Raw genomic sequence first — 17,209 nt, 5'->3', positions numbered from 1 at the left:
ACACGAGTGCAGCCTAGTGTTTTTTGAATTTTCCCTTTCTCCCCATGTGATGTCGGGTACCTAGCCCCCATTCAATGGTACACTGCTTTGGTGTTTCAACATAAACATTGCCGTAACATCTTCTAGTACTCGTTTTAATAAGAGAAATATCTAAGTTTAACCTAAAATAATATTAAGCAGTATGCAGCAAGCAGATAGCACAATAATTGGAATACGAATGTCATTAGTTTGAAATTGGAGCTGAACTATTGCAACTGTGGTAGTCACCTATCCTCTACATCGGTTTACTTAATTTTGAAAGGAAAGAATACACAGAGTATTGAAATCAAGTTCTTGAAAGAAGTTGTTTGTCCTCAGATTGTGGGTTCGAGCATGAGGTTGTGGTTGCTGAATGCAGCTATTATCATTATGTTAGTCATACGCATTTATAAACAGACTGGTTTGACCGAGAATGGGATTGTAAGCGTTATTATGACACTTGTATGAAAGGAATTTAACGATGACGTGCAAAGAGCAGGCTGGTGACACAGTGGTGTTGTACTCTGACTTTTTTTGATAGATATTCCGTTTCATGCCAATAATTTCCAACACCATCAGTTTGTTTAAGATAGAAAGACTTTGTTTTATATAGCGCCTTTCACAACCACCGGACGTCTCAAAGCGCTTTGCAGTCATTTAAGTACTTTTGGAGTGGTGTCATGTAAGAAACACAGCAGCCAATTTGCACACAAGCAAGCTCCCACAAACAGCAATGTGATAATGACCAGATAGTTTTTTTGTTATGTTGATTGAGGGATAAATACTGGCCAGGACACCAAGGATAACCCCCCTGCTCTTCTCCAAATATTGCCATGGGATCTTCTATGTCCACTTGAGAGAACAGATGGGGCCTCGGTTTAACGTCTCATCCAAAAGATGGCAACTCCAACAGTGCAGTGCTCCCTCAGCACTGCACTGGAGTGTCAGCTTAGATTTTTTGTGCTACAAGTTCCTGGAGTGGGACTTGAACCCACAACCTTCTGACTCAGAGGCGAGAGTGCTACCCACTGAACCACAACTGACAGTACAAGGGAAGAGGAGAAATCCAAGAGAGTCAACTGGTATTGTCCATACATATTCTGCCAACACCAGAAAGGCAGATCAGTGCTAATAAACTCTATTAGTGTAACCATACTATTTTTCAAAGGCTCTACTTTTAGAATTCTAGTGGGAACAAACTTCTGTGAAAATTAATTTTTATTTAATGAAGAATTTTGTATCAATTTTCTGCTACAGAGTCCATGCATTAGGAACTGGATTACCCCAACCCATTTTATCTCTGCCTTTTGAGCTGGATCCAAAATGGGATACCCAAATTAAAAATGCAATTCCAGTCTCTGGATTACAAGTTTGTGTAATTTAATTTAACTATTAAGTATGAGTAGTTGTTTACATTGCAATGGTGTACACGTACTTCAGGTATTGTACCCAGTAAGATATAATTTGAAACAAATTCATGGCATGCCTTTTCCTAAAAATGTATCCAGATTTCAATTGAAGGAATGCAGTGGGGTTCCACTGTTCCACACATTAGCCAGAATCTTCCCAGACTTGCAAGTGCCGGTTTGGAGTCGGGCCCGCCGTCAAAATGGCCCTGATTGACATCGGGGCGGAAGTCCGCTCTGAACCCGCCTCTGTGTCAGTTTCTCAACTGTCTAGCCTGCCTGTGGATCGCAGATCCGACACCAAGCGGTGACCCAGTCAATTAAGATGCTTAAGAGGTAATTTAAAGGTATTGAAAAAGATTTTATCCAGGCATTTACCAAGTTTTCAACGAGTTTGCCGTCCCATGGGTTTCAAGCCAGGTAAGTGTGTCCGATTCTCAGTGACTCTCCATTGTTTGTGCTAGTTGACAGCTGCAGAAGTGGTATTAAAGCTACCATTTCACAGCTGTTCACTTTCCAATGTCAGAAGCTGAAGCCTTCAGGATTTGGAAGAAACTTTTGAACTTTCTATCCACTGTCACCTCCTTGGAGCAACCCCACTCACCATTGACAGATCGCTTCTGTCATCTCAACCTCACCTCCATCTATTCCATCAGCATCGGCACCCTTGAAAAAATATCACCTTGGTCCTCAGAATCCCACCACGATCAGCCCCAACATCAACATCACTAAACACATCAGCATCACCAACGGAAACACCAACCTTCTCTGCAATTACCTGATACTGCACAGGGCATCAGCACCTGACCACATTGCTGACTGGATGGCCAAGAATGGCTTCACCATGGCCACATTTCTTCACTTGACACTCTGCACCCTGGCAGCCACATGATGTGCCAGGTTGGCACCACCCCACGCCAGCACCATAAAGCATCCCTGCAATGCCCAAGCTACTCCTTTCACACTCATCACCATTGTGGGGGTACCCCTATATCTGACCATTCACTACAACTCATTAAGCTACTTCCAAAGGTGAACACAAAGTGTTCAAAATAAATATTTCAATGTTTGACAACACATTAGCAGAAACTCTACTTGAACATTGGCTGAAAGACCCAAGTACCTACCCTTGTTTGGTGTTAGTTGGTATGACAAGGATGAGGATGAATGTGAGGGGTGGCTAGTGAGATGGGGAAGTGATAATGTAGATAAAGAGAGGGATGGGTTGAGGTGCAAGGTAAGTTCTTGTGAGTAAGGATGAGTGGCACAGCAGGATGAGGTTGAGTGTGGCTTTACAGTAATGTTTCGTGATCTACTGAGATAATTGAAAGATTTACACCACTGCAGCCAGGTCCTCCTGATGACATCTCTGCTTGTGCCCTCCTGTGCAATTCCGCCCATTGGAAGGGAAGAGGACCTCCCTGCGTGCTGTGACTCACTCCTTAAGCATCTGGATGGAGTCATGGGCGAGCCTGGGTGCAGCCGTGCACCTTTGTGCAGTGCTTGTCAGTGTTTGAAGCTCCAAAATGCTGCAGAACACTGACAGAACAACTGTTTAAAAAGTTGGCTATCGTCTCTTTAAGGAAACCGGCTGATGACGCATCATCAGATGACGCCATCAGAACCACTTCGTGATAGCTCGCAGGGTGGGTTTAACGAGCCCAATCGAGGGAAAATTGTGTTAAGAGGGTGGGATGGAGCTGGGAACGCGTTCCCCACCCGCCACCAATGCTGACCGCACCGGACTCGCCACTGTTGGCGAAATCATGGCTGTTGTTGAATATTCACCCTTCTGTAGTTAACCATTGTGAGTCAAATAGGTAGCCACTGAATGACAAAAGTTCAAATACAGCACCAGGAGGTAAAAGGTAATCAAATCAAGATGGGAAAATACAATATGTAACATTAAAAGGATCCTACTGTCAAACAATAGGTTTTCTGTGCCATCTGTTGATGTAATTAGTGCTGATAGAGACACAAGTGCAACTAAAAGGCACCTGACACTCAGCAGCTGGTGGTTGCAAAGAATGGAAAGGGATGCCTACATGGTTTCAAATGAAGTAATTTGAAAGCAGTGGACCAGTGGACCAGTTGTCTTGTAGAGATTTTCCAGTTAACTTAAATATATAGCTACAGAACTGTTTGCATCATTCATCCAGGTATCTATTGCCAGTACTGTTGGAGAGGATAATTAGGGCTCAATGTTCCAGTGTTATTGTACTCTGCCTTGATGATTTAATGCTCAGTCATCTAACATTTCATGTTTAGGAAAAATCGTTTGCAAGTTTGGTGTTCAGGCTCCAAATTGGTAAACTGTCACTTTGGAATATAAAATGATAGTTGCGATATAGCCTGTAAAGAGCTGTTATCGTTAATATAGTGGGGAAAAAATTGGAACCGTGGTAGGCTCTAAATGACTTGGTCTATGTGTTGTAGTTACTCAGCAGTTAACACCCATTTCTCATATAAGAGAGTTCCACTAAAGTTCTTCAATTAAAAATGTGTTTTATTAGTTTTGTCTTGGGGGGGGGGGGGGGGGGGGGGGGGGAAATAGATTTTTTTCTGTAAAGCTGCTATGAGCTTTAAGATCAGCTATTTAATTTCAGTTTCTGGTCCTAATTCTATAACATAAATTATAAACTCTTTCTTTTAGATAACCATAACTCTTTGATTTTTAGGTGGAAGGGATAGCATGGTATTGGTTTGCTAATGAGTACACTGCAGCACTGTGGAATAACATGGGTTCACCCCTGCAGTTCTCCACTCATGGACATTCCAGTTATAACTGGAGAGGCACTGAGTGGAGACAAGATACTCTTTTCCACCCCCGCCCCCCCACAAACCACTACCATTAGGACGATGGAGAAATCCGAGAACCAGTCTCTGCATGGTCCTTTTTCACAACTTGTGCAGTTTTGGTCATTGCATGAATGATCCCGTCATATCTCGTGTTGCTGGCCTGCCACTTAGGCTTGTACAGGAGCCAAGGTGGGGAAAGACCAAAAGAAAAAGCGAGAAAGTTTCATCTCTATTTTATAAATGAATATATTCCTTATTTCATCATTTGGTTTCCACAGCATTATTTCAGTAGTAATTATTAAATAGATGTAGCAAAATGTTACAAGGGGGAAGCTAAAACAATGTAGAAGGAATGTCAGGTAGTTTCAGATGAATTATTCACCAGTTAACAATTAAAAATTAGAGGCACTTACTAGCTTTGTTGAATTTAATTATTTAAGAATGTCATTAAACATTCATTTGCCCAAAGCTAATATGAACAAAGTATTTGAATGGTATATCTGTGTCTGAAGCAAAGAGAACAAAAATTAATATTTAATATAGGTGTACAATGGCTGGATTCAGCACAGTTTTGAAAGCTTGTGTACATTCACTTGGTCCAGTGTGCATAATGTAACCTGGTTTTAGCTTGTGTTGGGTAAACACCTTCATGAGTCACTTACAAGGTAGAAAACTATTTATTGGTTGAGGATAGCATTAGTGCAGAAATTCTGTTGAGCTGTACTGAAGTAGGAAAGTCAAAATGGCCATATACAATTCAATATAGAATTAAACATTCCAATCTGTATGTAAACAAAAGTAAGTTTTTCAAGTGCAGTCATTCAAGTAATTTCCTACAGTGAGGAGTTCAACATCTGGCTTACTAACCAATTACAGGAACACCAGTACCGATGGTTACCATTTTCCCCATTAGCCTCTGTTGAAACTGGATAGCCTGTAATCATGTTGGTTTAAATTGTTTGTCAGCTTTTCTGCACTTCAAACAATCACAAGAATAGTAAGGAGAGATTGGTGTTTGAGTTGTCTTCAAAATGAATAACTGTAATTTTGTCGTGTTAGTACTGTGCTTGTAGGCTTTTTGCTAAGTTCCCCTAGAGTAAAACAAAAACCGTGGAAAGTATAAATCAGAAATAGTCACAATTTTGGGCCATTTATGATGATGGTCTAGTCTGGATTCATTGCCAGTGCTGAAACTACTGTAGAATGGAAACCTTCATTATTGTAAGGGAGTGTAGGAAGAGGCCCAAAAAGGAAATGGAATAAGGTCAAGTTTAAGCCAATTATTTTTTTTAAATTCCACATTAGTTTGATTTATTTCAGGAAGTTCAGGTTGCAGTTAGAAATAGGATTTCACATAAATTAAAACATGTACAAACAAACTACATTTTCCATTTATAAGGACATATTTGAATTCTCTTTTGATTCTTTACTTAGTCATACAGTTTTGTAAATGATGAATAAAAATGAGGGAGTTGGTTTTTTTTGTGCGGGGTTAGAGATGAAGAGTTTCACTGAAGCTCTTGAATAAAAAATGGATTAGTTGGCTGTGCAAGATATGTATTGTAACAAAAAGGGTCACTAAAGCCCAGTAATTTACAGGGCGTTCAAAAGGTAGTACAGTGAGTATAAGTAAAATGTGACTTGCATTACTTTTACAAAAGATATCTAGATGTGTAAGGTCTTCCAGTGTTAGAAGTTCATTCATCTGTGTGTTTGGAGGTATTGAATTTTCAGCCAGTTTCCAGGTCTGTATTTTGAATGCATTCCTCATTACTCTGGAGCATATGAAGTCCTGGCACATCTGTAGAATCTCGCTTCAAGCTACGTGAACTGTGCACATCAATGGAAAATAGTTTTATTCCAAAAGAACATTAATATAGTTCTGTACCTTGAGGTTTGCTTCTCCTAGTAAAACCTGAAGTATATTTTTTTAATATATATCCTTATTCCCACAGATGTAGAGGGAAAAATAGACTTGAAACAAGTAGCAAGCCACTGCCTTCATTCTGGGAGAGGGAAAAGTTATTTCCTGGCCTTTGCTTACACTTTCAGTAAATTCATTCTTCATTAATTCTTCTTTGGCTCTACCACATCATCCCTTATTGCAAAATGCTAATTGTAGAAGTACTGTGGTACTTTTACTTGCTAAATTTACTTCAGGAAGCTCCGCCGTTGTAGTTTTGTAAGTTGATTTCAGAAAACTTGGTAATACCCAAAGTGTATTAAAGTCACACCTGTTGTTTCTGATACTTTTTTTTTGCCCCTTTCTCGCCGGATAAACAGGCAACCGGCAGAGGAATATCTGGCGAGATCTTGAACGCCCGTTTTCCCACCTGATTTAATTTTCAAGCAGGCCTTTAAATGAGCACTCAGCACTCCTGCTAAAACAGGCAAACTGAGGTCCTATATACCAATGGGCGAAGCATGCAGAGTGCACACTAGCCTCAGTTTTTCCAGGCGTTAAGGGGCCTTACCAGTGATTTTGTTAAATCGAGATTTTTTGTGGGGTCATGAATATTCATGCTCCTCCTGGCCTCTCTCTCAAATCTTCAGCCCATTCTTTGCCACTCCCTCCAAGTCCTATTTGTCGGCCAGCTCCGTGTGGCGGCTGGACGATTGAGCTACATTTGGAACCTGATTTGGTGCCTGCAGCTCGCTAATAAAGTTTAAATGAAGCCTGCACCTGAATATGGTTCTAGATAGCTGATTCTAGCCTCGGGTTTGTGGCGCCTGGTAATGTCACGCTTGTTTTGGACCTGCTTGAATATCTCTCAAGATTTACCCCCCCTCCCCCCCGCCCCGTATTTGAATGATGTGTTATTAACTACAAGAAGATTTGTTTTGTTGAATTGAAGATACATTGGTGCTTGTTTGAAACAGGTGCCCCATACTGGACTCAACCTAATAAGATGGAAAAGAAGTTGCATGCTGTCCCAGCAGCCAACACTGTAAAGTTCCGCTGTCCAGCCGCAGGGAACCCGAAGCCAACCATGCGATGGTTAAAAAATGGCCGTGAGTTCAAACCAGAATATCGAATGGGTTCATATAAGGTAAGGATTTATTTCTCTGATTTATAATAAAACAGCCTGTATAAATATACAGCAAGCACCAAATTGAAAAATAAGTACCAGCCCTCAATTTCCCTGAAGGATCTTTGTAACCAGGAATCTAATGCAGTTCACTGGGCAAAAGAAAATCTTGAAAATTACTACAGCAACTTATTACATATTGTCACAAACCCTCTGGGAAATCAGTATGTTGGTGCAGGTTTGTGGTGTATATGACTTGGCTGGATTCAGTGTGATGGTTGTTGCACTTGGCAGAAGCAGTGGGGCAGTGCAGGTTTACGCTTGTACTCCCAGCTCTTTGCCATTTAATTAAAGTAGATAATTGTGTTGGTATTTTGCCCATGTACAACAACAACTTGCAATTAAAACGTGTCTTTAATGTGGAAAAAACATCCCAAGTTGATTTACCGAGTGTAACGAAAATAGGCGCTGAGCCAAAGAGGGAGCTAAAGCTTGGTCAAAGAGATGGGTTTCAAGGAGGGCCTTAAGGGAGGAGAGGGAGGTGGGAAGTTCTGGAGGGGATGTTTCAGAGCGTGTGGGACCTAGGTGGCTGAAGGCATGGCTGCCAATTATGTGGTGAAAGGAGAGTGGGTGCACAAGTGCTCTGAGGAATGGAGAAGTCGGTAGAGATTGTATTGCTGGAGGAGGTTACAGAGGTAGGGAGGGGCCAGGCCACAGAGGGATTAGAACACAAGGATGAAAATGTTAATTTGAGGAGGTGGGGTGGTGGGGGGGGGGGGGAGGGTTGGTGGGAGAAACAGGAACCAATGTAGAATGGCAAGCACAAGAGTGATGGGTGAGCGTGACAGGGCATGACAGGATACGGACAGCAGAATTTTGGATGAACTGAAGTTTGTGGAGGATGGGTGAGCATTGGAGTGATTGGGAGCCATTGTTACAGCTAGCTGCCCATTTCTCACTTGAAAAATTGGCTGTGGCAAATGGAAATCGGAGTGTTCCAACTGCTACCACACATAAAGGCCAGGCCTGTGTCAGCCCATCTGAGGCATTTAAATGAAGCTAGTAAGAATGGTGACTCAGCTGGTTTGTCGATTTCTGCCCATTTTGGGCGGAAGCCGAAGATCATTCCCAGTGAGTCTGATTTTTGTTTTTAACCCTCCCCAGTGTCTGGTTACTGAAACCAATAGTAAGGCTCCTATAGTCACCCTGGGCTGAAATGCAGCCACAGATTTGATCTCTACATGTCACACTCTACAGGTCCCATCCTGCAACACGCAGCTGAGGATAACTGGCCTCTAAGTAACACTTCAACTGCAAGGTAGTGGAGGTAATTTTCAACGTTGGCAGGGACAGAATGCTGGCGCTAGTGGATCAGCTGCCTATTGTACACCTTGCACCATTTCCCACTGACTTCAGTGGAAAGGAAAGTCAGGCAGAGGGTTCATAATGGGCAGCCGATCAGCTACCGCCCATTTTCTGGCCCTGCCAAAGTTGAAAATTTTCCCAAGTGTTTCTAAGTTTAGCAATCCTCAATTATGGGAATCACAGGTGATATTTTATACAATATTTTTATTAGTAAGGTTGCAATAAACAATATGTACAATATGAAGAGTCACTGTTAATTATAATTGAGTCTTATAAGCTGGGGTTTGCTGTCGTTATGATACTACCAGTACCTTTTAGTGAAGTATCCAGACTATACTGTTTGTATGATGTGGATGTGTTAGCATTAGAATTCATGATCTATGCCACGTTTGTATGTGTGCCTTGGATTAAGATGGATTTCCGGAAACAGTAGTGCAGTTGAGATTTTCCCATGTCACCAATGTACTGTAAACACTACAAAATAAGAAACTTTATTTACAAAAGCAGATGGAGATTATTTGCATTTCAGTACATTAAGTTTTAAACTGCTGGAGTACAGGGCATAGCATCTGCCGAGTGTTCCATGTGCAAGATGAAGTCAGTCACTCAACAACAAGTGTCAAGCCAATCGTAAATCAAATAAAGGAGGGCACTAGGTGTCAAACTACTATACGTGAGACAACTACAGAAGATGTTTAGTCTGGTCTGTATAAGTTAAAATTGGTCTGTTTTGTTAGAAGAGAACAGTGGTGTGAAGTATTTCTTTTACAAACTGTGTGTGAAGGGTGTTTGGTTTTTAAAGTCCCCATGGATTTGAATCTAAATTGGAATTTGGTATCTAAAACTCACACGTAGTAAATCATTCAAGATGAAAAGGAACCTTTCATTTCTGGGGATATCGCAGTGTAGTTGTGGCAGTTTGGTCCCTATCTCTCAACACTTTGAAAATTATTTTCACATAATGAGAAGCTGACAGAATGGACCTCACACTATGAATGAGACATTGTGTGGAAAACACAAGTTCAGCCTTTTCTCCTCCTCCTCCTGATTTTTTTTTAACATAAAGTTTATCAACAAAATGTGAAATGGCAGAGAAAAAAGATGCAGTTGTTGATGTTGCCATGTGGTCTTGAACTTAAAGTCTGATATGGGATTCAGAACAATTGTTTGATTTTAATTTATTTCACTGAGGCTGGCACATTGAGCAAAACTGCATACTTTATGTGCTGTATCATACCAGGTTTCTAATTTATTCATGCCCCGCTTTTCTTCATCCTCATGATGCTCACATATCACATTTGAGAGAGGCTGGTTTATTGTGCAAACATCACTGCTATGCATTACCGTTCAGGCCTTTCCCCAATACTCTGCTCTTGTGAAGAGGAATTTTAAACAATCCCCTGCCCCGTGGAATCTGGTAGGCACACAGTTAAAATACTGTGCAAAGATAACCACCCCGTGTCTGCTCAATTTCCACCCACTGCTATTTAGGCTGGGCCTTATATTTTTAAGGTGGCCGAGGCTCCTGCCTAACTCAGGTGCAGCCTCATTAAAGAAAAGAAAGACTTGTGCCTTTCACAACCACCGGACATCTCAAAGCGCTTTACAGCCAATGAAGTACTTTTGAAGTGTTGTCACTGTTGTAATATATGCTAATCGGGACACATAATCTGAGTTCTGAGTGCCTATTAATGCCTTGACTGTGCAATTCAATTTGCATCTAAAACAAAGTCTTCAAATCCTTACTAATTTCCACTTCAATCAATCTGGTCTGGTCCCATTGACAACTCATCTCCCAGCTTTCATTTTGAAAATTGGTCAGAAAAGATGGCTTCCATTTTGGAACATTTCCGTCCTCTTGCGTGCATGAACACACACAATGTGTTGCCTTTGCATGGGGCATTCTACCCACATGCACGATGCTCTGCTCTACAATGAAGTATTCTACCCACATATAGGTGCACTGGTCAGTCACACACACGATATGCTTTGTTACTATAAGGTATTCTACCCACACTCATCTCAAGTCCAGCTCCTGAATTTGTGCACTTGAAACTGTTTGAAGTATATACCTAGAAAAGCAGAAAAGCAAGTGCTTATTTTGTTTTATAAACTGTGTATGTGTTTACACTGCTCCACTATCAGGCACTCAAGTCACCCTCCCAGCTTGCACCAGTTTACATACTGTACTGACACAGTTAGTATCATGGAGAAATTACCACTGTTCTGCCCAGTTACATCTTCATAGTGCAGAACCGTTAAGAATAAATGCGCACAAGATTTCTAAAATATTTGATGATTGTGGCTAAAGATTTGGCTGTTGACACTGGTAATCTTTGATTGCCAATCCCAAATTTTAATAGCATGCCAAAATAATCAGCATGCTTCCCCCTCCCAATTACACATCAACACTTTCTACAGTGACCATTGTGCAACTTTGGATACAACGTTGTGAGAATAATTTAAATTGTGTACATTGTACTTGAGTCACACTCAGGAGATATATAACTAGTTTGTATGGGAGAAATGGAGAGTTTATACAGCTCCGGCGGTACCCACTCTAAGATAAAAACAAAAATAGTCCTGGCCTTCTCTGTTATATGTATGTATTTCAGTCAGTTTAAAGCAGAAGGAGGGGAGTAAGATGTGGGTGATCATTTCTAACCATTTCGAAAAATTACCTAATGAGTTTTTATGCTACGAGACCCTAAGGACTAATGAGTAACTGAAGTACAGCAGCACCAGTACATGATGGGTACTCTGCTCTATCATCTTCTGTTATAGACCATTGGGCTCAAAATTACTTGCTATTAGAAGAAAATAGATTCTAGTGATATCCATGCATCCAGTACCTCCAACAATATATTCCTGGAGGCTAAGCTACGGTATAAGTTGAGGAAAGAGTATATTCAGATAACTTCTGAAATTTAGTTTACAGCTACTTAAAGTCTGAATAAAATGCAGACATTTTGTTGGGTTAAAATTCTCTGTGATTAAGGCACTCTGAAACACAACTCGTTCTGTTTTCCAACAGATTCGGCCACAGCACTGGAGCCTTATTATGGAAAGCGCTGTACCATCTGATAAGGGGAACTATACATGTGTGATAGAAAATCCCTACGGGTCCATAAATCATACATATCACCTCGATGTAGTAGGTAAGTTGACAATTAATCACCAGATATGGAGATGATGTCAAACATGAGAATCTGTGGCAATTTTGATGCAAAATTAAAATTGTTTTGCCAATATAGCATATAAAAGAATTACTCAGCACAGGGTTCAAAGTTCAAACCTGACAGCAGAATGAATAGCTGTTAGCTCTGATTATACAAGAGCCTGATAAAAATCTAAAACATTTTTTGGTTGCGACAGATACAGTCTGCACAATGCCTGATTTGTTTTTGATTGATAAGATTGGTAGAGAATTTTGGATTTTATTTTGTGTGCCGGTTTTTCTTTTACAAGAAACTGTAAAGGCCTGACTGACCGATAAATGCTGTATTTTAAAAATCACCAGAGCTAAGTTTTTTTAGTCATTCACTTACTTGCCATGTTTTCAGCTGTGTTTTTCCATGTTGTATATGGTCCATTTAGAAAGGAAAAAGGAATGCATCACTCAACAGAAAAGGGAGTGAAGTGCATCGGCGGTTACCTAGTGCAAGAAAATTGCAGTTTAAAAAAAAAATTATCACAAGCACAGATTTATAGTGGCTTTGTACAAAGCAACCAAACAATAATCTTTTTCTTTTTTCCGAAGCATCATTCTGGGTTCAACAATTACTGTTACGAGACACCTTTGTGAGATATGTAAACAATTGTCGCTCTGCCAAATAATGACTTCACAATATGTATTCATCCATGATAGAGAAACCATAAATAGAATTGTTTTGAGCTGAAATAAGTCATATTTTCAATGGCACTGTTTGAGGCAGCTTGCCTTTGGCCAGCTTATTCAGGAGTACTGCAACATGAAACCTGCACAATCAAATCCTTTATCATGATCAGGATTTCATTGCAAAGAAATTAAATTTGATTGCTTTTGCTATATTATACACACACATTATATAATGTATTTTATATTTAAAAAATGTTAAATATATTTTATATATACATACTGAAATGTTGCTACATGAGATGAGATGTGGGTGTTTTTATTAAAAAAAGATCTGCATGGAGAGGAGTTGTAACTAGAGTGCTAAGGTAAATAAAGCATATTTTTTGGACCATTATTTCAAATGTGTTGGCCTTTTCTACTGTAACAGTCTCAGTCAGCTATCTTATCTAAAGTTCACATTCATCTCCTAACTCCTTTTATGCTTTGTGCCTGATCTTTAAAATAATGAAAGTGACTTAAACTGAAATATTACGTTATGTATTTTTCTTCGGTCCAGGAGCCATATTCAGTAGATTGCAAAACTCCAAGCGCTTAAACCTATTCAACTAGGTATGAATCACTTTTATTCACAAAAATAGACAAGTGTGTGACATTGTGGTAGTTTTCAGAATTAACACGGCAGGCTGTGAAATTGCTAAAACAGTAGTCTAGAGATATTAATTGAATCTGTCCAGTTTTGTTTCTGCCTGATTGACCACTGAGCATTTGCCAGTTGAATATTACTGTAAAACATGTGTTAGCATTCTGAACTAGTACACATCCATCAATCGAGTGTCAGGCAAAACAATCCATGTGCAACAGCATTATTGGCCTTCAAATGAACTTTTATTCATTTGTTTTCTTGTTTATCACATCCGCTTATTTTTGGGTCCTTGGAAACTGTCCTGGTTGTGGTTCAGAGTATTTTTGATTAGAAGTTAAATTCACTTCAAATAGATCTACAAGCTTGGTGATATTTTAAGATGCGATATACCACCAAACACATAATGTAACTGTTTAACTAAGAACCTCACATTTGTATGACAGTTCAGATAAGTGGAACAATTAACCAAAATTGACAATTAACTCAATGGTTCAGCCAGCTTTCCCATACCATGAAGGCTCTTGGATGAGTGAACTGGTAGAGATATGTTGTTGATCCATGCAGCTTACATCAGTGTAATGGAGATGGACTGCATATTTAAATATCTCTCGCTCTTTTATAATAGCAGTATATATATAGGAACAAGCCTGTCCAGTAGCTTAAGAGGGAGATGATTTCAGCTCCCAACCAGTTTATAAGCTCACCATCACTCCCAACAGTTTCTCTGCTTGGGTGAATTCCAAGGGGGAGGTGTTGCTGGGATGAGGGGCTTTGTAGATTTGGTGCAGGTTAACTTGCTGGATTACAAAGTGGTGTTGGTAATACAGATTGGAAACTGGCTGCCTTTGGTGAAATACTTGTGTGGCTATTAAGCAGCAAAGTTGGAGAGCAAATCCAGGAAACATTAAAAGTAGGGAATAATAGAGAAATCTATTGAGATTTTAATAGTTATGGTATCTGGTCAACTAAGTTTAATCTCATTTCACTCCTTCCCCGAAGCGGTTTTGGCTGCCTTGTCATTTTTGATTTAATGTTTGCTGTTGGCATAATTATTAAAATTTCAAATTTTAAGTTGTCCTTGGCAGCAAATCAAGAACTGATCAAATCTTGATTTAGATGACGTAATACTTAATGAGCAATGATTCTTCATCACATGATACATCATTTTTGAACTGCTAGCAACAAGCGCAAAAAATTATTTTTTTACTAATCACCATGTAAAAAAAAATTGAACCAGTTTGGTTGTTTCGATAGAGATTTTAATTTGATAGTCATTGTTTTACATGAAAAATTAAAAAAATAAGATTCCAGGCACAATGCTAAGAGTGTTTAAAATCATTTGGCACAAAAAGTACTTATTGAAAATTGAAGATGTCAACTGTATGTTAAAACTGGATTCCAACAGCTCAGCCAAATGAAATGTAGCAATCACATGCTCCTCGTTATGATCGTTCTTCAGTTGTGATGTGAGTTTCGTAACTCAACTTTTTAATTAGAAAGTGATGTAATGTATGGCTGTAGAATTAATTATTCCTCAGTGACATTTCAGGTTGTGTGGAAGGGAGGGGTGAGCTAATTGTTTACATTTGTTTAACAATGTTAGAATACATTTCAGATACTGGTGCACCATTTAAGAATTTCCAGAACGCCCTCCTGTTCAGTTTCTGTATCTAGTAACCGTGGCATGAACTGGTATAATCTGCCCAATTAGAGCAGATGATTTCATAGGTCATTAGAGGCTGGGATTTAAACATCTGCTCCTGTTCTCTACCACAAAAGCTGCTGGGCAATTCTACCATTAAAACTTTTTAAATGGAGGAAAACCGAAAAGTAAGAAAAATCAAGGTTGGCCATCAAAACTCATCCCTATAACACCCTAACTCTTCCATTACAGCATTCGCTCACATTTTACACATGTTTTTTGAAGATTATTCCAAACTTTTAGTGCTCTTCAAGTAAAAATGTTTCTGAATATCTATTTTAAGCATATTTCTCTCTAATTTCATTTAAATTCTTTGGTCCTACTTCCCTGCCTTAATTTAAAGTAACATTCAGTTTATTTAATCTGTACTATTTAATATTTCATATATCTTGAGGCACTCCCTTAGCCATATTCTGTCTTTACTGACAAATTTGAGTTTCTCTAAAGTTTCCTCATAACTCTGTCCCTCTATACTTGAGATCAGTCTTGTTGTTATTCTCTTCCTCTGCCCCTCTGATGATGTTTGTATATGTTCCCTGGATGTGGGACCAGGTTTGAGTACTGCAGTTGTGAGCTGACCAGTGCTTTGTAAAACAGCAGCGTAACCTCTGGAGGCTTGTGCTCTAATTTCTGTCTAAATATCCTAGCACTCTGCTTGCTCTCATATTTGCTTGGCTACATTTTCCAGATACTGTAAGCGATGAGTCTGTCACTCACTTCAAAGCCTTTGTCCTCCATTTATTGTACACTTGTGATACGCAATGTTTTCACCAAACACACTTTTCAAAAATATAAGATAGCTTGGCAGAATGAACAGGCGGGTGCATAAATCTAGCTATTCTGTTTTGATAGAGAATAATTGTAAGCATCCAGTGTCAACCAAGACATTACCTAGCAGGTCTGACATATGAGATGTAGCAAGTATAAACCATTTTGTTAACCTGTTGGATGAGATTCCAGAGCAGTATGTAGTATTTGCTGAAAAATTGACTGCATAATTAAAATTAAAATAATCCTAATACCTGAGATTGTAATATAGTTCTCAGTAGGCCCCTGGCACTAAAGCACCGTGAAAACAATAAAGATTGTTTTTCTGTTCTTGTTCTCCATAATGTGATGAATCATTTGGAGGCCATTAGAGTGGGAAGCTGAAGGACTGCTGTCAACTGTCTCACTTACAGGTTTTCAGCTCAGCTTCACCTCTGGAGGAAGTGGATAATTTAGTTCTTGATAAAACAGGAAATTTAGCCATGAGCAGTTAATGGGATGGTAGATTATGAGAAATTTTGATAAGAGGGAAAAAAATTGTCTTTTTTACCCACCAGTCCAAGACCAGACCATATACTTTGAGCTTTGAGAAGCATTATCAGACCAGTGTCTTTATGCTTCGAAACTGTAATTGCAATTTAATGTTGAAGTCATTAAAACTTTAATCCTAGCATATTTTCCTTCTAAGTATAAAACATTTTTTTTTGCTTTTTCAATAAAATATTAAATTGTCACATTTATTGGGTGAGTTCAAAAAAACATGCATCTGTCATAGTATTAAGCGAAGTTTATATTCGCAAGGGCCTTTTTAATTAAAGGCTGATGTACATGAGTAGTCAAGTCAATACACATTGCACAAGCTTTTGTGTAAAATCCCTTTTTGGATCAGCTCTGTTTTACTTCACCCTATTATATAGTTAATCCCATAAGGCAAAGTTTTGCTGTTAAACTGAGTTTGTTCTTCTTTGATAGTTGTTTCACCTTTTTTCACCAAAAATGTATATCAGTCCCATTTGAGCTTAGTACTGATAGTAATTATTTTAACAGTACCTTAACTTTGTTATGAACATGCTTAAAACTTAGCCCTTGGGGATTGGAGAAAAAAAGACACTCTCTTAGGCAAATGTACATACCTGTACTTATACGTTGCTAGTGTCTGGGAATTTCTAAATGGCGCACTGCTGAGAGGCCCCAACATGCAATTTTGACAGGCCAATATATAGTTGTTGACTAAATCCTGACAGTAATGAGCCTGAGTTTGACGTATTTACCTCAGAGCATGGGGCCTAAAACAAGAAGAGACTAGGACCAAAGCACAAAGAAATCTACACCACAACTTGCTCGCAGGCAGTTTGTTGGGAGGTGAATAAAGAGTCTTTATTAAATCCACTGACAACTGAAGGTATGTGATTTACACCTGGCACTGCCTCTGGTTGCATAGCTATAAGCAATAATTATGCAAATTGACTTGCAGAGAGCTCTTCTATTTTAATGTTTTCTGACAAGGGCCTTGCACTAATAGCCAGATAGTAATTTGAAGATGCAGGCAGGGGAATTGACACATTTTGATGAAAATTCAGCTTATTATTTTTAACCTCACTGATTTACAATATACATTGTATAGCTAACCTCATTTTCTGC

General features: G+C 39.2%; 1 protein-coding gene across 1 annotated transcript in view; it reads left to right on the top strand.

Moving 5' to 3' along the window:
* The window catches only part of LOC139260275 (fibroblast growth factor receptor 2-like), an 88,250-nt gene that overhangs the window by 34,890 nt on the left and 36,151 nt on the right, over positions 1 to 17,209 (top strand). The window contains 2 exon segments of the mRNA XM_070876674.1: positions 7,104 to 7,273; positions 11,652 to 11,775. Coding sequence (XP_070732775.1) covers positions 7,104 to 7,273; positions 11,652 to 11,775 — 294 coding nt within the window.

This window comes from Pristiophorus japonicus, chromosome 3 (assembly GCF_044704955.1).
Source record: "Pristiophorus japonicus isolate sPriJap1 chromosome 3, sPriJap1.hap1, whole genome shotgun sequence".
NCBI lineage: Eukaryota > Metazoa > Chordata > Chondrichthyes > Pristiophoridae > Pristiophorus > Pristiophorus japonicus.
This window is presented reverse-complemented; position numbering and strand designations above follow the sequence as displayed.